At 45.3% G+C, this 26,191-nt stretch overlaps 1 protein-coding gene across 1 annotated transcript; it reads left to right on the forward strand.

The window, feature by feature from the left end:
• The first annotated feature begins 496 nt into the window (after positions 1-496).
• On the forward strand, positions 497-1,889 carry LOC147116994 (gamma-crystallin S-1-like). Its single transcript, XM_085987113.1, has 3 exons — positions 497-828; positions 928-1,185; positions 1,588-1,889. Exons 1-3 carry the CDS (start codon positions 820-822, stop codon positions 1,861-1,863), a joined length of 543 nt encoding a protein of 180 aa, XP_085843239.1. The 5' UTR covers positions 497-819; the 3' UTR covers positions 1,864-1,889.
• Positions 1,890-26,191: the final 24,302 nt, after the last annotated feature.

Consider the following 26,191-nt stretch of genomic DNA (forward strand, 5'->3'; position numbering starts at 1 on the left):
AAAAAAGAGAGGTGACAGAAAGATCACCTATCAGAAAGCAAGCTTTGGCTTGTATCTTTTATTTTGTGAACCCCTATAATCTCTTTTCCCAATTTATTATCTAAAGGACCTATCTGGTCCTTAGTGCGTACATAGTTAAAATCTGCTTAAAATTTCTCTGCTGCTTTCTAGAATCTGTCTTTCTGTTTCTCCTTTACTCCTTCTAGTACATCTTTTAGTGAATCACAACTCTGAAAGAAAGAAAGGGAAGCAGTAACACACCAGGCAAAGAATGTGAAGTATTTTTTCGATCTTTATCGCCTGAGTGTTGAGCAGCAGCTGAGCAGAGCGCAGAAAAGAAAATCTGGCATGGACATTCCCAGGCTACTTAAAGAACCCATTGGATTTTCCTTCTATTGAAATTAAAGAAAGGAAAATCTGGCGGATTCTCTTACTGGCATGCAAACCTCCCTGCCAGCTTTCCCTTCCCGTGGTCCGCCCAAGTGACGTTTGCCACCCAGCTGCTAAAAACAAAAAGTCTACCATTATTACAGAACTGCAGCAGAATAGGATACACCATTGACTTTGCTGTTTTTCTAACACAACAATGAAAATTACATGAGGACAAAAGGGAAAGAATCATTGACACATCAGGAGTCTTTCAGGTGTTTTCTGCATGAATGCAACATGTATTTTGTTGATTTTTGCTGATTTTCAGTCCTGAATCATTAGAATAACAAAAGTACAGCCCAGAGAGGCCTTTCTGCCCAACGTGTAAATACCAAGCTGTGTGAAACAGTGAAACATTCAGTCAGTTACTAAGCTAACTGTGAGCACAAAATGGGAAAGGTAAGGACAACTCAGATATTACACACTGTATTAGAATTCTTCATTAATTATCTTCTAGTCTGAGAAATTATTAATTTGCAAACCTATATCTTCCCACAGATCATCTTCTACGAGGACAGGAACTTCCAGGGTCGGCACTACGAGTGCAGTATTGACTGTGCTGACCTGCACTCTTACTTCAGCCGCTGTAACTCCATTCGTGTTGAGAGTGACTGGTGGGTGCTGTATGAGAGACCCAACTACATGGGATACCAGTATGCTCTGAGCAGGGGAGAATATCCTGACTACCAGCGCTGGATGGGATTCAATGACAACATCAGGTCATGTCGCACCTATCCAGCATTAAGTTACAATTTTGTTCCCTGTGCATCGTGTCTGTTGTGTTCTGAACTAATTGAGGTTTAATGAATGATGAATACGTTCAGCAATTGGGTGTGTGGGGGTCAAATGCGGGAACATTTTTTCTTTTTTTCATGTCGATTGTGGCTTCTTGTGTGCTGCATCTACCAGCCCATATTTTTGTAACAGCAGTAAGGCCAGTTAGGGAATCCTATGTGCCATATGATATGTACATTGGTGAAAAAATATTATACACCCCATCTGATTTTACTGTCCATTGAAGCCAATGGAAAGGACTGGAATGGAAGATCAGGTGGGGTGTACAACCACTCCCACCAGTTCTCCACCACCACCAAAAGTAAAAATCTACCCCTACCTATTTAAAATGTCATGGCTAACATAATTTTATTTCTATTACAGTACCGAGGTGGAAACTACAGAATGAGGATTTACGAGAGGCCTGACTTTGGAGGACAGATGATGGAATTCATGGATGACTGTCCATCTGTCTATGATCGATTCCGTTACCGTGACATTCACTCCAGCCATGTGATGGACGGTTACTGGAACTTCTATGAACAGCCCAACTACAGAGGCCGCCAGTACTTCATGAGACCCGGTGAATACAGGAGATTCAGTGACTGGGGTGGCTACAACTCAACTATCGGATCTTTCAGGCGTATGAGGGATTTCTAGATTGTGCTTCAAAAATTTGATTTTAACTTGCTTAAATATTTGTGAACATAATAAAATATCTTTCACTGCACTATCAGCTTACTTCATTCATCAAATGTGAGTCATCAAAGAGTGCTGTGAGTTTGGGTAAGTGTGAGAGTTCTTTCATTGTTATTTCTCTTTAACTCATTCTTGATAAGATTACTTAAGCAGTTTAAGTAAAGGGGAAAAGTTAAATATTTGGGATTCTGTTGGTTTAAGAAGAGTAAAACAAGGTGACACTGCAGTAGGAGTAAATTGGCACAGCAGGCAGTGGAAACCAGTTTTCTAGCCAATCAGCAGGGGTGACTCATTTGGCTGTAAACAAACAAACAGTATAAAAAGACCAGTCCTAGTGTGAGCAAGCACTGAGTGCAAGTCATCAAAGAGTGCTGTGAGTTTGGGTAAGTGGGGTGTTAGGTGCTCTTTTCAAACTTTAACTCTGTGGGTTGTAGTTAATAAGGCCTTTCTGGTGCAGAGTGACTGTTGGTAAACCATTTAACTGGTGTAACTAGAGGGATTGATTTAATTTAAATCCAATTAATTAAAGGGGATACTAGCATCTAAAATCGGGCAGAGGGTGTCCATAACTAACAATAAAAAATTTAATTAATTACATAGAATGGAGCAGGTGATGTGTTACTGTTGCGAGATGTGGGATCCGGTGAACCCCATTGAGGCTCACGGTGATTACGTCTGTGACAAGTGTCTGCTGCTACAGGAACTCCAGCTCCGTGTTGATGAGCTGGAGTCTGAGCTTCAGACACTGCGACACAACAGGGAGGGGGAGAAGTACCTGGACTCTGTGTATCAGGAGGTGGTCACACCTATGAAGTTAATTAATTCAGATGTAGCCCATGGTCAGGGACAGGACGGTGTGACTATGAGTGAGGCAGGTACAGGGATCCAGGAGGTAGAGCTGGAGGAGCCGCAGCCCTTGCTCTTGTCCAACAGGTTCGAGGTTCTTACTCCCTGTGGGGACAGGAGCAGGGACTGCAGGGAGGATGAGCAAACTGGCCACAGCACCGTGGAACAGGGGGCCATTCAAGAGGGGGGAGTAAATAGAAATATTGTAGTGGTAGGGGATAGTATTATTAGGGGGATAGATAGAGTTCTCTGCAGCCGAGAGTGAGAGTCCCGAAGGCTGTGTTGCCTACCCGGTGCCAGGGTTAAGGACATCTCCTCTGGGCTGGAAAGAAACTTGCAGTGGGAGGGGGTGGATCCAGTTGTTGTGGTCCATGTTGGTACAAACGACGTAGATAGGACTAGGAAGCTGGTTCTGTTGAAGGAGTATGAGCAGCCAGGGGTCAAATTAAAAAACAGAACCTCAAGGGTAATAATCTCTGGATTATTACCTGAGCCACGAGCGAATTTGGCTAGGACAAATAAAATTAGAGAGTTAAATGCGTGGCTCAAAGACTGGTGTGGGAGAAATGGGCTTTGCTTCCTGGGACACTGGCACCAGTACTGGGGCAGGAGGGAGCTGTTCCATTGGGATGGGCTTCACTTGGCCAGTGCTGGGACTAGAGTCCTGGCGGATCATATAACTAGGGCTGTAGAGAGGGCTTTAAACTAACTAGTGGGGGGGAGGTTCCTAGAGAGCAAATAATAAAAATGACAACAGAGAAGGTCATAGACTTAGGTAGCAGTGGGGAAATTAAAAACCAGAGCGTGTCAGGAAGGGGCAGAAGGTATGGAGTAAAAGGTAAAGTAATAAAAAGGGCAAAAGCAGGAACTAAGTGTCACAAAACATATTTGAAAGTTCTCTATCTGAATGCACGTAGCATTCGTAACAAAATAGATGAGTTAATGGCACAAATAACTACATATGGGTATGATCTTGTGGCCATTACAGAAACATGGCTGCAGGGTGACAATGCCTGGGAATTAAACATACCAGGTTATTTAACGATCAGGGAGGACAGGCAGGAAGGAAGGGGAGGTGAGGTGGCTATGTTAATAAAGGAAGGAGTCACTGTAATACAGAGAAATGATATTGGGTCAAAAGATCAGGATAATGAAACAGTTTGGGTGGAGGTAAGGAATAATAAGGGGAAAAAAACACTAGTGGGCGTAGTCTATAGGCCTCCGAACAGTTGCAACTCTGTTGGACGGAGTATCAATCAGGAAATAGTTGAGGCTTGTAATAAGGGAACATCTATAATTATGGGGGATTTTAACTATCATATTAATTGGACAAATCAAATTGCGCAGGGCTGCCTTGAGGATGAGTTCATTGAGTGTATTAAGGATGGGTTTCTTGAGCAGTATGTAACTGAACTGACCAGGGGGCAAGCAACCATAGATCTGGTCCTGTGTAATGAGGAATGAGTGACCATAACATTGTTGAATTCCATATTCAATTAGAGGGTGAGAAGGTTGGATCTCAAACAAGCGTGCTAAGCTTGAATAAAGGAGGCTATGAAGGTATGAGAGCGGAATTGAGTAGAGTGGATTGGGAAAATAGATTAAAGGGTAAGACTATACATGATCAGTGGTGTACATTTAAGGAGTTATTTTACAACTTCCGAAATAAATATATTCCACTGAGAAGAAAAGGGTGTAAAAGAAAAGACAGCCATCCGTGGCTAAGTAAAGAAATTAAGGATAGTATTCGACTAAAAACAAGGGCATATAAGGTAGCCAAATCTAGTGGGAGGATAGAGGATTGGGAAAACTTTAAAAGACAGCAAAAATAACAAAAAGATTGATTAAGAAAGGGAAGATAGATTATGAAAGTAAATTAGCAAAAAATATAAAAACAGATAGTAAGAGTTTTAAAGTTATATAAAAAGAAAAAGGGTGGCTAAAGTAAATGCTGGTCCCTTAGAGGATGAGACCGGGAAATTAATGGTGGGAAATACGGAGATGGCAAAAACACTGAATGAATATTTTGTATCAGTCTTTACAGTAGAGGACACTAAGAATATCCCAACACTGGACAAACAGGGGGCTATAGGGGCGGGGGGAGCTAAACACGATCAAAATCACTATGGAAGTGGTACTCGGTAAAATAATGGGACTCAAGGCGGATAAATCACCTGGACCTGATGGCTTACATCCTAGGGTCTTGAGGGAAGTGGCGGTAGGGATTGTGGATGCATTGGTAATAATTTTCCAAAACTACCTGGACTCAGCAAAGGTCCCGGCAGACTGGAAAACTGCTAATGTAACACCCTTATTTAAAAAGGGCAGTAGACAGAAGGCTGGAAACTATAGACCGGTTAGCCTAACATCTGTGGTAGGTAAAATTTTGGAGTCCATTATTAAGGAGACAGTAACAGGACATTTGGATAATCATAATTTAATAGGACAAAGTCAGCATGGTTTTATGAAGGGGAAGTCATGTTTGACAAATTTGCTGGAATTCTTTGAGGAAGTAACATATAGGGTGGATAAAGGGGAGCCAGTGGACTTAGTGGCCTAGAAATTGAGATAAGGCCCGCCAGCAGACTAACGCCCAAAAGTTAGCGCTGCGCGCGGAGCCACTTGCGCCCACCGGAAATTCAGTTTCAGCGCCCCAACTCGAAGGCGGCCGCTATTCAAGGGTTTCGGCGCCCCCGCTTGGGGCGCTGAAACTGAATATCGGCGCGCTAGATGCCGCAGCGCCAACCGCTGCGGAGCGGCAGGCTGCGGTACTGCAGGCCTCCTCCTTCTCTTAAGGGGGAGGTGCCTGCAACAGCGAGATCGCCGCTGGATTGTGCCGGCAAATGAGCCCGGCACCACGGAGAAGTGCCGGGCTCGCGGAAAGCAGCCGGCAATGCTGCGGGGGGGGGAGGGGTGGAGGAGGCCGGGGAAGGAGGTGCGGGCAGGCGGCCACCGAAAAAGCGGCCGGCCGCACCTCCACCTTAAAGCGCCCCAGTAGCGCAGCAGTACCGCCCCGTTTTTCAATCGCTGTTTGCGGCCGCTGCAGAAGAGGCGGCTGCAACTAAATATGGGGTTTGGGCCGGAAGCGGGGCGCAACCGGGGCACTGCGCACACTGATGACGTCATCGGTGTCGGCGCAGCGCTACTGGCTACCGCCGCCATTACCGCAGCGCTGAATATCAGCGCACCCTCTTACACTGGCGCAGAAACCCTATTTGGGCGGTAACTGGGCACAAAGCCCACCGAATTTCTAGGCCAGTGTATTTAGACTTCCAAAAGGCATTTGACAAGGTGCCACACGAAAGATTATTGCTTAAGATAAAAAATCACGGGATTGGGGGTAATATTCTGGCATGGATAGAGGATTGGCTATCTAACAGAAGGCAGAGAGTTGGGATAAATGGTTCATTCTCAGACTGCAATCAGTAACTAGTGGTGTTCCGCAGGGGTCAGTGCTGGGTCCCCAACTCTTTACAATCTATATTAATGATTTGGAGGAGGGGACCGAGTGTAACATATCAAAGTTTGTAGATGATACTAAGATGGGAGGGAAAGTAGTGAGTGAGGAGGACATAAAAAACCTGCAAGGGGACATAGACAGGCTAAGTAAGTGGGCAGAGATTTGGCAGATGGAATACAATACTGGAAAGTGTGAGGTTATGCACTTTGGCAGGAAAAATCGTAGAGCAAGTTATTATCTTAATGGCAAGAAACTGGAAAGTACTGAAGTACAAAGGGATCTGGGGGTCCTGGTGCACGAAACTCAAAAGGTTAGTATGCAGGTGCAGCAAGTGATTAAGAAGGCCAATGGAATGTTGGCTTTCATTGCTAGGGGGATAGAATATAAAAATAGGGAGGTATTGCTTCAGTTGTACAAGGTATTGGTGAGACCGCACCTGGAATACTGCATACAGTTTTGGTGTCCATACTTAAGAAAAGACATACTTGCTCTCGAGTTAGTACAAAGAAGGTTCACTCGGTTAATCACGAGGATGAGGGGATGGACATATGAGGAGAGGTTGAGTAGATTGGGACTCTACTCATTGGAGTTCAGAAGAATGAGAGGCGATCTTATTGAAACATATAAGATTGTGAAGGGGTTGGATCGGGTGGATGCGGGGAGGATGTTCCCGATGCTGGGTGAAAGTAGAACTAGGGGGCATAGTCTTAGAATAAGGGGCTGCTCTTTCAAAACTGAGATGAGGAGGAACTACTTCACTCAGAGGGTGGTAGGTCCATGGAATATGCTGCCCCAAAAAGCTGTAGAAGCTACATCATTACATAAATTTAAAACAGAAATAGACAGTTTCCTAGAAGTAAAGGGAATTAAGGGTTAGGGAAGCGGGCAGGAATTTGGACCTGAATCTAGGTTCGGATCGGACATGGCCCTGTGGGTAGCGGAGCGGGCCCAGGGGCCATGTAGCCTGATCCTGCTCCTATTTTGTGTGTCTAATTCTGTTAGATTCAGGAGATGGTTCTGTGATAGTAGATTGGCGGTTAGGATCAGATCAGCCATGATCTTATTAAATGGCGGAGCAGGCTCGAGGGGCCGATTGGCCTACTCCTGCTCCTATTTCTTATGTTCTTATGTTCTTATGAATGTGTGGCTAATGAGTTGGTGCAGGAGGGAGGGCTTTAGTTTCCTGGATCACTGGGTCTGCTTCTGGGGAAGGTGGGACCTGTACAAGTCGGACGGGTTGCACCTGAACCAGAACGGGACCAACATCCTTGCGGGGAGGATTGCTAGTTTAAACTAACTTGGCAGGGGGTTGGGATACGGAGTGGAGCTATAGTAGGGCGTGATGCACAGCCAAATATAGAGGAAAAAACAAGTCAGTCTGGAAGGCAGAGCAAATATGTAATGGCAAAAGTGAGTATGGCAAGGCTGGATGGCATTTATTTTAATGCAAGGAGTCTTGCGAGTAAGGCAGATGAATTGAAGGTGTTGATGAACACATGGGAGTATGATATTGTTGCCATCACAGAAACATGGTTGAGGGAGGGGCAGGAATGGCAGCTCAATATTCCGGGGTATAGGATCTTCAGGCGAGACAGAGGGGGTGTAAAAGAGGAGGGGGTGTCGCAATATTAATCAAGGAGTCAATTACTGCAGTAAGGAGGGATGATATCTTAGCAGGTTCCACTAATGAGGCCATATGGGTAGAACTTAAAAACAAAAAGGGGGCAAGCATTTTGCTGGGAGTGCACTATAGGCCCCCAAACAGTCAGGGGGAGAAAGAGGAACAGATATGTCGGCAAATCTCAGAGAAGTGTAGAAATAAGAGGGTAATAATAGTAGGGGATTTCAACTTCCCTAATATTAACTGGGATAGTCAGAGTGTGAAAGGCTTAGAGAGTGCAGAATTCTTAAAGTGCATCCAGGAGAGCTTTTTGAGCCAGCACGTAGAAAGTCCTACAAGAGAGGGGGCGGTACTGGACCTAATTCTAGGAAATGTAGCCGGGCAAGTGGTAGAAGTGTCATTAGGAGAGCATTTTGGCAGCAGTGACCATAATTTGGTGAGATTTAAGGTAGTTATGGAAAAGGACAAAGATGGACCGGAAATAAAGGTTCTACTTGTAGGAAAATCCATATCAGAGCAGTGGCAGTCTTTCAGAAAGGAAATAGAGAGAGTACAGCGCCAACATGTTCCCGTAAAGGTCAAGGGTGAGACCAACAAGCCCAGGGAACACTGGGTGTTAAGGGATATACAAGAATGGATTAGGAAAAAAAAAGGGAGGCTTTTGGCAGATACAAAGGACTAAAAACAGTCAAAGCCCTAGAGGAGTATAGAAAGTGCAGGGGGATACTTAAAGAAATTAGGAGAGCGAAGAGGGGGCATGAAAAAGCACTGGCGGGCAAAATAAAGGAAAATCCCACGGTGTTTTATAAGTATATTAAGGGCAAGAGGATAACCAGGGAAAGAGTAGGGCCCATTAGTGACCAAAGTGGCAATCTGTGTGGAGAGCCGAAAGATGTAGGTGAGGTTTTAAATGAATATTTTGCATCTGTGTTCACTATGAAGAAGGACGATGTAGGCATAGAAATCAGGCAGGGGGATTGTGATATACTTGAACAAATTAGCATTGAGAGGGAGGAGGTACTCGCGGTTTTAGTGGGCTTAAAAGTGGATAAATCCCCAGGCCCAGACGAGATGTATCCCAGGCTGCTGTGTGAGGCAAGGGAGGAGATTGCAGGGGCTCTGACACAAATTTTCAGAACCTCTCTGGCCACAGGGGAGGTGCCAGAGGACTGGAGGACAGCTAATGTGGTACCATTATTCAAGAAGGGTAGTAGGGATAAATCAGGGAATTACAGGCCAGTGAGCCTAACATCAGTAGTAGGGAAACTGTATCCAATGGCTGAAGGGTCGATAACGAGAGAGCACAGATTTAAGGTGATTGGCAAAAGAACCAGAGGTGACATGAGGAAAAACATTTTTATGCCATGAGTGGTTAGGATTTGGAATTCACTGCCTGATAGGGTGGTGGATACAGATTCAATAGTCGCTTTCAAAAGAGAATTGGATAAATACTTGAAGGAGAAAAGAACTGCCGGGATATGGGGAGAGAGCGGAGGAGTGGGACGAACTGGATTGCTCTTCGAAAGAGCCCATACAGACTCGATGGGCTGAATGGCCTCCTGTGTTGTATGATTCTATGATTACAACTGTGACTACACTTCAAAAGTACTTCATTGACTGTAAAGCGCTTTGGAACATCCTGAGGTCGTGAAAGGTGCTATGTAAATGTAAATTTTTCTTTGTTGTTCTTGAAATCCCATAATGCTGGGCCTACTTGAAAGAAGAGGTAGAAGTAAACAAGGATGCTGTTTGACGTACCATATTTCCCGGCAGCCGCCACGATGCCTTCATTTTATGACAGTCCTCCGTTCCCCTATTGTTTGACCCTGGGCAACAAAGCAAGGCTAGTTCCTTGGAGTCCAGGCTTGGCTTATGAGACCCATGAAACATCCACACACACACCAGGTGAACAGAGGTACACTGAAGTCCGTGCTTCTAAGTGCTTTCAACGAAGATCTAGCTTTCAGAATCCAGCAGGCCACGCCATTGTATTAGTCACTCGCCCATTTCAGATGTACTGGGTGAGCGCCAGGAGACTTAGACTAGCACCTGGGAGAAACAGTAAACATTACTTTCACTGTATAGACAATGCGGGGGGGGGGGAAATTGGGTGACGCCCCCTTTGGGGTGATACTTTTAGCGCCCCCAAAAAGTTAGCACCCCCGCGCCCGAAATTGGGCCTCTTGGGGCGCTCCAGTTCAATATCGCGGTGCTACGTGCACCAGCCCCACGCTCGCCGGCACGTAGCGCCGCGGTATTACAGGCCTCCCTCCCCTGATTAAAGGGGAGGGGGGCCTAGCGCAGCACGCACCAGGGCCCTGCTGGACCACCGGGGAGCGGGGTGCCGGCAAAAGAGCCCGGTACTCAAGAGGAGTGCCGGGCTGCCCGATCGCGGCTGGCACCCCATGGGAGGAGGGCAGAGGGGGCAGGTGTTGGCAGGCGGCCCAAAAAAAATGGCCGCCCGGCAGCTGCCTTTTAAATAACGCCGCCTCGGCTGCAAAAACGCCCCCTGACCCTGTCGGACATAGCGTCCGGTGGTGGGTCAGGGAGCGAGAGCCAAGTTTGCAGCAGGGGCGTTACGCACGACAATGACGCCATCGGTGGAGACACAGCGCTGCGGGGCGTACTGGCTACCGCCGCCGCTAACTTCCTGCTGAATTTCACAGGAGACGTTAGCGGCGCCGTGCCCGGGTGCAAGTTGCTTTGCTCCCCGCTAGCGCCCCCGATTTAAATATGTCAATAAGCCTCCCACCTCTCCACGGTGGGACACTCGGACGGTCAGATATCAGCCGCCGTAAAAATGGGGGCGATGGCGAGCACAGCGTGTTGGGGTCGGGTTACATGAATTTCACTTTTTAACTCTGCCCCACCCCCACCCCCGGCCCTCTCCCGCCTGTTGTAGGGGGGTTAATATTGAGACCAAAGTCACTGAGCTATGCTATGGAATAGATAGGTGTTTCTGCGGCTGCAAACGAGACTCCAGGATGGTATGTTGCATCCCTGGTGCAAGGGTCAAGGATGTCTCGGAGCGGCTGCAGGGCTTTCTGGAGGGGGAGGGTGAACAGCTAGTTGTCGTGGTGCATATGAGTACCAACGATATAGGTAAAAACCGGGATGAGGTCCTAAAAGCTGAATATAGGGAGTTAGGAGGTAAATTAATAAATAGGACCTCAAAGGTAGTAATCTCAGGATTGCTACTAGTGCCACGTGCTAGTCAGAGTAGAAATAGAAGGATATTTCAGTTGAATACGTGGCTAGAGGAATGGTGCAAGGGGGAGGGATTCAAATTCCTGGGACATTGGAACCGGTTTTGGGGGAGGTGGGACTAGTGCAAACTGGACGGTTTGCACCTGGGCAGGACCGGGACCGATGTCCTTGGGGGAGTGTTTGCTAGTGCTGTTGGGGAAGGTTTAATCTAAAATGGCAGGGGGTTGGGAACCTGTGCAGGGAGACAGAGGAAAGGGAAACAAGGTTAGAAGCAAAAGACAGGAAGGAGAAAAGCAAAAGTGGCAGTCAGAGAAATCAAGGGTTTAAATCAAACATGGCCACAGTAAATAATAATTCTAAAAGGTCTAAGAGTGTTAAAAAAAACAAGCCTGAAGGCTTTGTGTCTTAATGCGAGGAGCATTCATAATAAGGTGGATGAATTAGCTGTGCAAATAGAGGTAAACGGATATGATATGATTTGGATTACAGAAACATGGCTCCAGGGTGACCAAGGCTGGGAATTCAACATCCAGGGGTGTTCAATATTCAGGAAAGACAGGCAAAAAGGAAAATGAGGTGGGGTAGCATAGCTGGTTAAAGAGGAGATTAACACAATAGTAAGGAAGGATATTAGCTCTGATGATGTGGAATCTGTATGGGTAGAGCTGAGAAATACAACGGGGCAGAAAATGTTAGTGGGAGTTGTATACAGACCCCCAAACAGTAATGCTGAGGTTGGGGATGGCATTAAACGGGAAATTAGAGATGCATGCAATAAGGGCACAGCAGTTATCCTGGGTGACTTTAATTTACATATAGATTGGTCTAACCAAATTAGTAACAATACTGTGGAGGAGGAATTCTTGGAGTGTATACGGAATGGTTTCCTGGACCAATATGCCGAGGTACCAACTGGAGATCAGGCCATCTTAGACTGGGTATTATGTAATGAGAAAGGATTAATTAGAAATCTTGTTGTGTGAGGCCCCATGGGGCGGAGCGATCATAATATGATAGAATTCTTCATTAAGATGGAGAGTGAAGTATTTGACTCAGAGTCTAGGGTCCTGAATTTATATAAAGGAAACTACGATGGTATGAGGCATGAGTTGGGTAGGATGGATTGGGGAACGTTACTTAAAGGGTTGATGGTGACTTAAAGGGTTGACGGTGGATAGGCAATGGCAAACATTTAAAGATCGCATGGATGAACAACAGAATTTGTTCATCCCTGTTTGGCATAAAAATAAAACAAAAAAGGTGATTCAACTGTGGCTAACAAGGGAAATTAGGGATAGCATAAGATCCAAGGAGAAGACATATAAATTGGCCAGAAAAAGCCGTAAACATGAGGATTGGGATCGGTTTAGGATTCAGCAAAGGAGGACAAAGGGATTAATTAAGAGGGGGGAAATAGAGCATGTGAGTAACCTTGCAGGGAACATGAAAACTGACAGTAAAAGCTTTTATAGTTATGTGAAGAGAAAAAGATTGGTGAAGTCAAGCGTAGGTCCCTTGCAGTCAGAATCAGGGGAATTTATAATGGGGAACAAAGAAATGGCTGACCAATTAAATACATACTTTGGTTCTGTCTTCACAAAGGAGGACACAAATAACTTCCCAGAGATGTCGGGGAACATAGGGTCTAATGAGAGGGAGCAACTGAAAGAAATCAGTATTTGTAGGGAAATGGTGTTCAGGAAATTGACGGGATTGAAGGCAGATAAATCCCCAGGGCCTGATAATCTACATCCTAGGGTGCATAAGGAAGTGGCCCCAGAAATAGTAGATGCATTGCTGGTCATCTTCCAAAATTCCATAGACCCCACTATTCAAAAAAGATGGTAGAGAGAAAACTGCGAATTATAGACTGGTAAGCCTGACATCGACAGTGGGGAAAATGCTAGAGTCCATTATAAAAGATGTAATAGCAGAGCACTTGGAAAACAGTGACAGGATCGGACAAAGTCAACATGGATTTACAATAGGTAAACTGTGCTTGACTAATCTACTGGAATTTTTTGAGAATGTAACTGGTAGAATAGATAAGGGAGAACCAGTGGATGTGGTGTATTTGGACTTTCAGAAGCCTTTCGATAAGGTCCCACATAAGAGATTAGCATGTAAAGTTAAAGCACAAGGGATTGGGGGCAAGGTACTGACTTGGATAGTCTGACTGAGCTGTCTTTTGTCTCCACTATTCCTATCACCATCTCGTCTCGTTTTGAATACCTCTTAATGTCTCTTCTTCCCTTTTGTTCTCCCCCAGCCCGGCCTCTTAATCTATTTCATTCCCTGTGCCTCTTTAGTTTTGATAAAGGGTTTTCACCCGAAACGTCGACTCTAATTTCTCTCCACAGATGTTGCCTGGCCTGCTGAGTTTTTCCAGCATTTTCTGTTGTTATTTCGTGGATAGAGAACTGGTTGGCAGACAGGAAGCAAAGAGTTGGAATAAATGGGTCTTTTTCCGAGTGGCAGGCAGTGACTAGTGGGGTACTGCAGGGATCGGTGCAAGGACCCCAGCTATTCACAATATATATTAATGATCTAGATGAGGGAACTATATATAATATCTCCAAGTTTGCAGATGACACAAAGCTGGATGGGCATGTGTGCTTTGAGGAGGATGCCGAGAAACTCCAGTATGATTTGGACAGGTTGGGTGATTGGGCAGATGCATGGCAGATGCAGTAAAATGTGGATAAATGCGAGGTTATCCACTTTGGTGGCAAAAACAGGAAGGCAGATTATTATCTGAACGTCAATAGATTGGGAGAAGGGGAAGTGCAATGAGACCTGGGCGTCCTTGTGCACCAGTCGCTGAAGGTAAGTATGCAGGTGCAGCAGGCGGTTAAGAAGGCAAATGGTATGTTGGCCTTCGTAGCGAGAGGATTCGAGTACAGGAACAAGGATGTCTTGCTGCAGTTGTACAGGGCCTTGGTGAGACCACACCTTGAGTATTGTGTGCAGTTTTGGTCGCCTTATCTGAGGAAGGATGTTCTTGCCATGCAGGGAGTGCAGCGAAGATTCACCAGACTGATACCTGGGATGGCAGGAATGACATATGAGGAGAGATTGGGTCGATTGGGCTTATACTCGCTGGAGTTTAGAAGAATGAGAGGGGATCTCATTGAAACTTATAAAATTCTAACAGGACTAGACAGACTAGATGCGGGAAGGATGTTCCCGATGGCGGGAGAGTCCAGAGCCAAGGGTCACAGTCTAAGGATAAGGGGTAAACCATTTAGGACAGAGATAAGGAGGAATTTCTTCACCCAGAGAGTGGTGAACCTGTGGAATTCTCTACCACAGAAGGCAGTTGAGGCCAATTCATTAAATATATTCAAGAAAGAGTTAGATATATTTCTTCAGGCTAAAGGGATCAAGGGATATGGGGAGAAAGCAGGGATTGGGTACTGAGTTTGGATGATCAGCCATGATCTTATTAAATGGTGGAGCAGGCTCGAGGGGCCAAATGGCCTACTCCTGCTCCTATCTTCTATGTTTCTATGTTTCTATTTCTGCTCCAGGGAGACCTGTAGACAATTACCATAGCGATGGCTCTTCCAATAGGTATCATCATTGCCACCACTTTAAACGCTTATGCTACGGAATTTTTCCAAGCCACTGCAGGAGATGTCGACTAAATAATTGGATCATGGAATGTTGCAGCTCAGACACAGGCTGTTCAGTCTATCCAGCCTCTGCCAGTGCTTTTCTCCAATGAGCCTTCCAATCCAGTCTCACTCCCCTGCTCGCTTCCCATATCCTTTGATATTCCTCTTTTTGATACGCTGAACGAATTCCCTTTCAAAAGAATTTATGAACTTTGCTTCAGCAGCCATTTGTGCCAGAGAATTCCTCAGTGCAAAGGCAATTTTTCTAACCCCATCCAGTCCATCAATGCAGCAAATAAGTGGCAGATGCTCTGTTTTTCAAAGAGCAAACATCTTCATCACTTCCCCTGTGGAATGAAGGCCTCAATGGGACATGATTCCCAAAAGTCCAATGCACAGCAGATGGCACTCATGTGAGCAGCCGGGCTCCTCGCACCAACTCCACAGCCCACGTGAATAGAATTCAATGAATCTTCAGGTGCTGTCTGACCACAGAAGCATCATAATAAAAGCAAATGCCCGCTATCCAGGAAGCTCCTGCGATGCTTTCAGTATGCTGCAGTCCACAGCGCCCACAACATTATGAGCCATTTATGAATTACATGCATTCTGAGTTCAATTGATTTCAAGGTACAGGGGAAAGTGTCCATTGTTCAATTTCCTGCCTTTTATTTTCCTACAGTGACTACATTTCAAAAAGCATTCGGGATGCCTTGAGGATCTGAAAGACAAGTTCTTTCTTTCTTCTTTTACTCAGCCTGCCTCTTGTACTGACCATAAAGGGAAGCTTTGTGTGAAATGCAATTCTTAAAGGGCAGAGGCTGATTATCTGTCTTCCCAATTGTCCATCAGGAGGTTTGTAGGAAAGAGCCTTGTGTGAAATATCATCTCACTGCACAATCAGCACTCCAGGGACTTGAGCACAAAAATCTGGGCTGACAATCCAGTGCTGAGGGAGTGCTGCACTGTCAGAGGTGCCGTCTTTCAGATGAAACGTTAAACCGAGGCCCCGTCTGCCCTCTCAGGTGGACGTAAAACAGTCCATGGTACTATATCGAAGTTGGCTGTGGTTGTTGGAGGTCATTCATCTCAATCACATGACATCACTGCAGGAGTTCCTCAGGGCAGTGTCCTAGGCCCAACCATCTTCAGCTGTTTCATCAATGACCTTCCCTCCATCATAAGGTCAGAAGTGGGGACCTTCTGGCATCCTGAGCAGCTCTTGGTTAGGTCCTCGATTTGTTGATCAATCCCCGGCCACCACACATAAGCCCTAGCAAGGCTTTTCATTTTTACCCCTCCCAGATGACCTTCGTGAAGCTCATTGAGCACTCTTTCCCTTAACTTGGGTGGAATTACCACCCGGGATCCACACATCACTGTCCCCTGGCATACTGACAGCTGTTCTCTTCTGGATGAGAATGCTGGCAACAGTGAGTCGCCATGTGTTGGCCTTCCTCTCACCGTCAAATCATATACCCGAGGTAGTGTCGGATCATTTCGGGTCTCCTTCTCTATATCCGCGTTCGTTACTGGCAATCGTTCAATTATTGACGAATAAAATATCTCGATAGGCAGTACACCTACTCCACGCAAACCCACAGTACGCGTGCGTCAAGCACGCCGACGGGCGTGAAGACACCGTGTCCATAAAGGACCTCGCCTCGGCAGGAAGCGACGACGACAACCCATCACCACCACCCCCAGAAGAACCTCCACTATCCCCAGAGGTATCCTCACCACCCCCTGAAGTACCTGCAACACCCCCAGCACATGGGTATGCCCAGGAGGGCACCACGGACTCCCGGTCGGAACCCGAGGTACTGTTGCGATGTTCAGGAAGGACTATCACACCCCCGGACAGACTAAATCTGTAGAAGGGGTGAATGTGATGAAATATGCCTTCATCAACCCATGTATTTTACCTGCTTGTATTTTACCTGCTTGTATTTTACCTGCTTGTATTTTACCTGCTTGTATTGTGAACCGTCCCCTTTTGTTCCTATTGTGTGTATTGGCTACGCCCCTGTCTTTTGCCATATAAAGGTCTCAGGAGCTGTATGAGTCATTTACTACCAGACGAACCCGATGTGGGAAGACCTGCTATACTGCTATGTTCTTAGTGATTAAAAGCCTTCGGTTGAATCCTTGTCTTTGAGTCATTGATGGCATATCAAGTGGTCCTGTAGGATTTCTACTATGCTTTCGAAATTCTTGTTCACCGGCTTCTCTGGGGTTATTAGGTTTTGCAGTATCCCATAAGTTTTTGCACCCATGGAATTTAACAAAACCAGTGCTTTCCTAGCATCTGGCACTTCATTCGCCCTGCAGTACATCTCAATACGTTCCACATATGTCGCCCAATCTTCGACTTCATTGTCGAACGTAGAGATACTGCCACTGCCACTCTTCGGCATCCCTGGGTGTGATTTAACTGTCAAAAATGGCGTCTCCCGTGCTTCCCCTTCTTCTCCGCTGGCACAAAATGGCGTCTCCCGCGCTTTCCTTCCTTCCCGCGCTCGCCCTTCTTCTCCGCTGCGGTTTCTAAAAATGGCATCTCCCGCACTCTTCCTTCTTCTCCGCGGCTCAATAGCGTCTCCCACGCTCTCCCTTCTTCTCCCCGCGGACACTGTTCAGCCCTTGAGCCCTGGCGGTGCTCTGCGCATTTTTTTTTTTGTGCGCCTTTCCCGTTTCCGCCGCTCGGTCCTGAACCCGGCTGTTGCTTTTCCCTCTCTCTCTCCGTTTTGTTTTTCCTCGACGCCGCTCGGTTTTCAACCCCTGGCTGCGCCCTGTGCGCTTCACCCTCTGTCTTACCCCGTCGACGCTGCTCGGCTTTCTCTCCGCCGTCGGTCGGCTCCAGCCGCCGCTGTCCGGGAAGGGTCTGCGCTGTACCTGTCGTCAGTCTATTGCTGATCGTCGTGGCTGGGGAACCAAGCCCGGCTCTCCACAGCCTCCCCTGCGATGTTCACTCTCTGCCGGACGACTGGGCGGTTGCTCGTGGTCGACGCCCGTGTTTCTGGCCTCGACTTTCTTCCACCGCCAGCGAATCCTCGAAGGGAAATGCAGAGTTGCAGGTAGATTCGAATCGACACTCGTCGCCACTGTTAGATCCGTGATTCTGAGAGTATGATGTTTTTCAATAACCACACGGACCTGTAACTTAACAATCAACAGGTATTTACTGGAGGAGGGTAGTCTCAAGACTGGGGGTACAGAGGCATGCACAAGGCTTATATACAGGTGTGGTCACTGCCGGTACTACAGTATACAGGAGCTGTAAAAGTAGTTCTCTCTTAAAGGTACATACACTACAGAGTGAGACTACAAAATACTGTGGTACAAAGGGATTTGAGGGTCCTAGTGCATGAAACACAAAAAGTTAGCATGCGGGTACAGCAAGTAACTAGGAAGGCTAATGGAATGTTGGTCTTTATTGCAAGGGCTATGGAGTATAAAAGTAGGGAAGTTATGATGCAACTTTACAGGGCTCTGGTGAGACCGCACCTGGAGTACTGCCTACAGTTTTGGTCTCCATATTTAAGGAAGGATATACTTGCATTGGAGGCAGTGCAGAGAAGGTTCACTAGGTTGATTCCTGGGATGAAGGGGTTGACATATGATGAAATGTTGAGCAGGTTGGGCCTATACTCATTGGAGTTTAGAAGAATGCGAGGTGATCTTATTGAAACATATAAGATTCTGAGGGGGTTGACAGGGTGGATGCTGAGAGGATGTTTCCCCTCGTGGGGGTATCTAGAAATGGAGGCATAGTTTCAGAATAAGGGGTCGCCCATTTAAGACGGAGATGAGGAGGAATTTCTTCTCTCAGAGGGTCGTGAATCTTTGGAATTCTCTCCCCCAGAGAGCTGTGGAGGCGGAGTCAGTGAATATATTCAAGGCGGAGATTGACAGACAGTTGAACTACAAGGGAGACAAGGGGTACGGGGAGAGAGCGGGAAAGTGGTGTTGAGGCCAAGATTGGATCAGCCATGATCTTATTGAATGGCGGAGCAGGCTCGAGGGGCCGATTGGCCGACTCCTGCTCCTGTTTCTTCTGTTGTTATGTAATAGTTTCATTGGTGTACACCAGTCAGTTTCTTCGTAAATTTAAATAGTATTTGAGATGAAAAAACTGTTAAAACGTGCCGACTAGTGCCTGCGCGCCTAAGAAAATGAGCGCGATTGGAAGCGCGCTCCCGAACCAGCGCAGTCGGCGGAATCCCGCAATTTTGACCTGGGGGGGCGTGGCCAGATTTCTGGGCGGGGCCTGATTCAGCAAATTGAATCTCGAACCATTGTAAAAGATTGCGGAAAACATGAACGTAAGTGGTTTTGGGCGTGACTCACATTTAAAATGTCCCAATCTTTTTGCACTAGTTCGACCGATTCCTCCCGGATTGCACTGATATAACTGGCAGACTCAAGCGGAAAGTTGATCACCCCCCACCATGGTTTTTGAAAAGGTCTTTTGGGAGTGTAACATTTTTGAAATTCTTACTTGTTTGGGGTTAGCCCGTATTATGTTGCCATGAAGTTAAATTTGACTCACGAAAGACTAACCATTAGTTTTCGTAACAGATGAAGCAGCTATCAGAATTGAATGAAAAACAGAAAACGCTGAAAACACTCAGCAGGTCAGGCAGCGTCTGTGGAGAGAGAAACAGAGTCAACATTTCAGGTCGATGCGTCAGAGCTGGCAAAAGTTAGAGATGTCACAGATTTTAAGCAAGTGCAGGGGCAGGGAAATGGGAGCGAGGGGTGTAGGGTTTTTTTGGCGTGTGTGCCCAGTCAGCTTCACCTCTGACTGTCTCTGAGCAGTTCGAATCGCTCCACACCCCCTGAGTTCTAGACACCGGACTTAGGTACAGGCGGCGATACAGAAAATCGAGTAGACAAGTAGTTTGGCGCAAGAAAACCAGAATTTTATTTTTTTAAAAGGCTGAATAAAACACAATACTACTGAAAATTACTGGTATAGTTACAGGCATAAACAGTTAATACACTTATATGGGAATGGGGAACACACGGCACATCGAGGGAAACAAATACATTAAAAATCCCCTTATTCTTATCCCACCCCCTCTACCTAACTAGATTAAGCTATGAGGGGCCAGGAATTCATGCTCACCAATTCGAAACCTGTTGCTTTAGATGGTGGGGTTTTGAGGTTCGCTCTTTCTGTCCTTTGGGGTATCTCATCGCCACGTGGTCACAGGGCGCGGCGGTGGAGTTGTTTATGCGAATCACCCTCCTTTCGTTGAGTACTTCGTCGCTTTTGGGCCTTCTTCTTCTTCGGGCGGTCGCCGACGGTATTGCTGCGGTTGGGGGTCAGTTGGTGGTCTTTACCATTTAATGATTTTTCTACACAAGCTTCGAATACCAGCTTATTCTTCAACTGGGCTATTACTGTCCATGTGACAAATGCCAGCTTATAACTAGGCTGTTTGTCTTGATTTTGCTACCCATCCTTCGATCGCCAGCATATTCTTAAATCGGGGTTTTACTGTCCATGCATGTAACGCCAACTTATTCACCAAACGCCAGCTTATAACTAGGCGTTTGTTCCCCAATGCGTCTTTCGCTGCCCTTCTCTGCTCTTATCGATTTACCGTCTTCTTCGTCTCGTCTCGTCTCGTCTGCCCGTTTGTGGCCTGTGTGTCCTGTGTGGTTTCGAACTCGGGTCTCGTTCTCCTCCCGCGTTTGGCCCCGGTGTAATGGGCGTCCTTGGTGTTGAGCGGCGTGGGGAGCGAGAAGAGAGCCCGCCACGAGGCCAGGGCACGCGAAAAGCTAAGAGCAAGAGCTAAGAGCTATAAGAGACCGAGAGATAAGAGAGCGATCACTACCGATGGGCCTTGAAATAAAGAATAGATTGGCCTTCCAAAGCTAGGCTTTATTAACTTTAAAATCAGCAGCATATCTTTCTACATTCAGTCCCAACTAAAGCTAGAAAAGGACTGAATTTAAGGTAGCCATAACACATCATGTGATCATCAACTAACAATGAGATTACAACACATATCCCAAGGCAGTTAACAAACAACGATTCACAATACTTTTACTAATCAAGGAATAATCACCACATTCACCCCTCCTTTTAAAATATACTCCAACACAATAACTTTTACAATTTACAATTAATTATTTACAACTAAACTATGCACGAGAATAAAACTATTTACATAACACAATACTAAATGAACAACAACAAATAATAACATTACGCATAAGTATTAAGTATCTCTCAACTAAAACAATATACTATAATATTTCAACAATTTTTAAAACATTACTATCAATTTAAAAGTCCATTTTCAATCGGTCGACCGGATATCTTGTTCGTGTCGAGCTTCTAACCCTTGGTGAAATTGCTTGCCCTCCCACGCCAGAAGGCACAGAAGTATCTTCAACAGGAAGGCTATCCATATCCCGATTCTCAACGGTTTCCGGATTAGAAATCCCATCAGAAGATGAACTGGGACGGTCATAAACATCTATCAAAGGCTGACTAATAGAAGTATGATTATCTGCAATCGGATTGGAAATATTCGTAGTATCTGTAACAGCATCCACATTATCCGAATCATGACCATTATTAATATCCTCAGAAGAGGGCTGGCCCCCACAAGGAGCCAAGTCTTTAATTGAAACAGTACTTTCTTTCCCATCTTGGAATCGAATATGAGCATATTGGGAATTTGCCTCCAACAGCTCCACCTCCTCCACCAAGGGGTCATATTTTGACAATCTAACATGGCATCGAAGCAACACAGGTCCCTGCATAGTAAGCCATGAAGGTACCGAATATCCCATAGTAGATCTCCGCGGATAGTTAAAGAGCCTTTCATGGGGGGTCACATTAGTAGCCGTTGAAAGCAATGATCTAATGGAATGCAAGGCATCAGGCAGCATCATTTCCCACTGTGTATTCTTAAGGTTCCGGGATGTCAACGCCAACATAACTGCCTTCCAGGTCACCCCATTGTATCGTTCACACTGTCCATTACCCTGGGGATTATACAGGGTAGTTCTACTAGTAGAAATTCCCCGACTCTGAAGGTATTCCTTCAACTGGGAAGACATAAAAGAACTTCCCTGATCCGAATGGATATACGCAGGCATCCCAAAGATGACAAAAAGTTGAGTCAAACATTTAATAACTGTAGCAGCTGATACATCTGCACAAGGAAAAGCAAAAGGGAACCTTGAAAACTCGTCCACAACAGTAAATATATATCGGTTTTGAGTAGTTGAAGGAAGAGGTCCCTTAAAATCAACACTCAAATGTTCAAAAGGAGAAGTAGCCTTTATAAGATGAGCTCGTTGAGGCTTAAAGAAATTCGGTTTACACCGAGCACAGATAGAACATGATGAAGTCATCCGCTTGACGTCTTCAACTGAAAAAGGCAAGTTCTTACTGCGTACAAAGTGTATCATCCTCGTAACCCCAGGATGACATAAGGCATTGTGAAGATTAATAAGCGTATCTCCGTGAATCACAGAACAATAAGCCCTCGACAGTGCATCAGCAGCAACATTATCCTTCCCCGGACGATAAACTATGTCAAAATGGTAACATGCCAACTCAATCCTCCATCTCATTATTTTATCATTTTTAATCTTTCCAAAATGTTTAACATCAAACATAAAGGACACAGATTTTTGATCAGTTACCAACGTGAAATGTCACCCCGATAAATAATGTCTCCATTTACGCAATGCTTCTACTATTGCGTATGCCTCTTTTTCTATTGAGGAATGTCTTTTTTCACTATTATTCAAAGTACGTGAGAAAAAGGCCACAGGTCTTCCATTTTGGTTCAAAGTAGCCCCAATTGCAAAATCTGAAGCATCCATCTCAATCACAAAGGGAACCTGCTCATCAATGGAATGCACAACTGCTCCTAAAATATCCTTTTTAAAATTCTCAAAACATGTCCTGGCCTCCCATGATAGAGGATATGTCGTAACCCGAATAAGAGGCCGGATCGTCCGTGAAAAATTTGCAATCCAATTAGAATAATAAGAAAACAGTCCAACAACTCGTTGCAAAGCCTTAGAATTAGTAGGACAAGGTAAATCGATCAATGGTCGCAGACGTTCTGGATCTGGTTTAATCTTATTTCCCGAAATAATATACCCCAATAGATTTACCTCAGTAGTCGAAAAGATACATTTCTCTTTGTTAAAAGTTAAACCAACTTTTTCCGCAGCTTGAAGGAATCTTTTTAAATTAGAATCATGCTCCACCCTTGATTTGCCACACACTGTGATGTCATCTAAGTATGAAAAGGTGTCAGAGAGGGAGTTATCACTTATAAAAGCATCCATTGCCCGTTGAAAACAAGCAACACCATTAGTAACACCAAACGGTGTTCGGCAAAACTGATACAGCTTTCCACCAGCCTCAAAGGCCGTATATGGTTGATCCTTCTTAACAATAGGAATCTGATGATAAGCACTCTTTAAATCAATAGTGCTAAAAACTTTATACTGAGATACTTTATTGATAAGCTCATCAATCTTAGGCAAAGGGTACGCGTCTAATTGAGTATACCTATTAATAGTTTGGGAATAGTCTATCACCATTCGTTTCTTGTGTCTCTCATTAGTCGTGACAACTACCTGTGCTCGCCAAGGCGAACAACTAGGTTCAATGATTCCTTCCAATAAGAGACGTTGAACTTCAGAATTAATAAATTCTCTATCCTGACTACTATATCTTCTTGACTTGGTAGCAATTGGTTTACAATCTGACATCAAATTGGAAAAAAGTGATAATGGAGGAATAGATAAAGAGGTTAATCCACAAATAGATAAAGGTGGCTTAGTCCCTCCAAATGAAAGACTAAGAGACTCGTGTAACTGAAGCACATCATGTCCAATCAAAATATCCGCACAGAGATTAGGCAAAACAGATAGGCGTATATCAGTATACGTATTACCCAGAAGAACCATTTTCACAAAGCAACAACCAGCTATTTGTGAAGTAAGGGTCGTCTGAGCCATACACACCTGATACGTAACAGGCGAAATTTTCAAATGCTTCTCCTTCGCAAACTGAAGACTTATAAAACTCTCAGTACTGCCCGTATCTATAAGGGCCTTCACTTCCAACCCATTAACTTGAGCCGTAACTATAGCTTTGTTTAGACCATGAGCAAATGCAGCAGAAATTGATGCAATAAACGCCCTATCTAAAGGCTGAATAGTCACAGAAGAGGTAGTGGAGGAAGACCCTCCCACACCAGGAGAAGGGAAGGTAATTGAACCTGATGATTTGCACACACGTGCATAATGACCTCTCTTGCCGCATTTACTACACACAGCCTCCCGAGCAGGACACTTCAGACGAGGGTGCCGGATATTCCCACAAAAATAACACTTCTGAATCCTAGAGGCAACGGCCGCCGAAGTAGAAACTGTTTCAAAATCTAGTAAACCACTCCCATTAAGTCCACATAATTCCTTTTCATCCGAAACTGCTGAAACCATAGTCGCAGGCCGATTAAAAAGAGCATAAGAATCCGAACATCTCTGAGCCACATCCAATGCAGAAGCTTGCTCAAAAGCACTTTTAAGATCCAGAGTCTTATTTTCTAACAACCGCTGACGAATTGATCTAGACAGTAATCCATTAATAAAAGCATCCCGTACCGATTCGTCCTTATATTCTTCAGCCGTCACAGCCTTATAATTACAGTCAACACTAAGGCACCGAAGTGCTTGTAAATAAGTATCCAAAGATTCTCCCACCTGCTGCCTACGGGCAGATAGAAGATGACGTGCAAATACCTCATTCTTTGGTTTAACAAAAATCTTTTCCAATGTAGAAACAGCCTCTTCATAAGTTTTACAGTGCAAAATATATTTATATACATCCGGGTCAATGTAGTTGATCAGCATATTCAGCTTATTTAGAGCCTCTTGATCCAACACGCCCAAAAAGTTTTTAAATGTACAATACCAATGTTTCCATTTATCATCCACTCCAGCAGAATTGGGGTCAGCCTTGAATCGTTCTGGTTGAAGATATCGCTCCATTCTAACATAAAGTTAATAAATTGAAATAAAGAATAGATTGGCCTTCCAAAGCTAGGCTTTATTAACTTTAAAATCAGCAGCATATCTTTCTACATCCAGTCCCAACTAAAGCTAGAAAAGGACTGAATTTAAGGTAGCCACAACACATCATGTGATCATCAACTACCAATGGGATTACAACACATATCCCAAGGCAGTTAACAAACAACGAATCACAATACTTTTACTAATCAAGGAATAATCACCACAGGCCTACAATACCCGATTCTTCATTCCTTTTCTGCGCACCAAATCAGGTCAGTCCTTTGTCTAACTTTTGGCGGGCTCGTTTAAACTGATTACAGCCATTTACTTTAACGAATCCTGGAATGGTTGTCTCGGTGTTTTAATGGTGTCGATGTCCTGGCTTTTGGTTATGTATGAAACTTAATCGGGTTTCCTGCCTTGATGGCTTCTGTGAGCTGTTACCGATTAAACATGCAGAAACCTAATGGCCTTGATTGAGGCCCATTCTAACCTGATCTGTTTCAAGGTGAATGGAATGCATATTCTGTGTTTGCTTTTAGCTGTCTGGCTCCACAAAGTCTCTTCACAGATTTATGCATTTTAAATTTCGTTTCAGGTTTGAAAAAGGTGCCTGTCTGTTTGCAGAGCCTTGCTTTTAAAATCCTGTACTTTTGGTCACGAGGTTGCAGAAGCCATTTTGGGTACCCTGCCTTTTCATAACTTGTCCAAACAGGGTCCCTTTATCCATAACTTTGGGGTATGTGGGAATTTTGAGAACCCTTCGGGGGAGAAAAGAACAAAAGGGAAGGTCTGTGATGGGGTGGAAGGCAGGAGAGATTAAATGACAAAAGGGATGACGGGGCGAGGCAAAAGAGGATGGTGATGGGACAGGTAAAGAAACAAAAGATGGGTCTAGAGGAGCTGTAAATGGCAACTGCAGAATCATAACCAGCACCAATTTTTTTATTCATTCATGGGATGAGGGCATCACTGGCAAGGCCAGCATTTATTGCCCATCTCTAGTTGCCCTTGAGAAGGTGGTGGGGAGCCGCCTTCTTGAACTGCTGCAGTCCATGTGGTGAAGGTACTCCCACACTGCTGTTAGGGAGAGAGTTCCAGGATTTTGACCCAGCGACAATGAAGGATCGGCGATGTACTTCCAAGTCAGGATGGTGTGTGACTTGGAGGGGAACTTGGAGGTGGTGGTGTTCCCATGCGCCTGCTGCCCTTGTCCTTCTAGGTGGTAGAGGTCGCGGGTTTGGGAGGTGCTGCCGAAGAAGCTTTGGCGAGTTGCTACAGTGCATCTTATAGATGGTACACACTGCAGCCACGGTACACCGGTGGTGGAGGGAGTGAATGTTTAAGATGTTGGATGGGGTGCCAATCAAGTGGGCTGCTTTGTCTTGGATGGTGTCGAGCTTCTTGAGTGTTTTTGGAGCTGCACTCATCCAGGCAAGTGGAGAGTATTCCATCACACTCCTGACTGGTGCC

The sequence above is a fragment of the Somniosus microcephalus genome, chromosome 5 (genome assembly GCF_052327205.1).
Source record: "Somniosus microcephalus isolate GS21.2 chromosome 5, FLI_Smic_1.0, whole genome shotgun sequence".
NCBI classification, from domain to species: Eukaryota; Metazoa; Chordata; class Chondrichthyes; order Squaliformes; family Somniosidae; genus Somniosus; species Somniosus microcephalus.

Bases quoted from the DNA above. Each gene is read 5' to 3' on its own strand.
- LOC147116994 (XM_085987113.1), top strand. The intron at 1,186-1,587 runs GTTCCCTGTGCA...TTTCTATTACAG, and splicing joins CAGCATTAAGTTACAATTTT to TACCGAGGTGGAAACTACAG.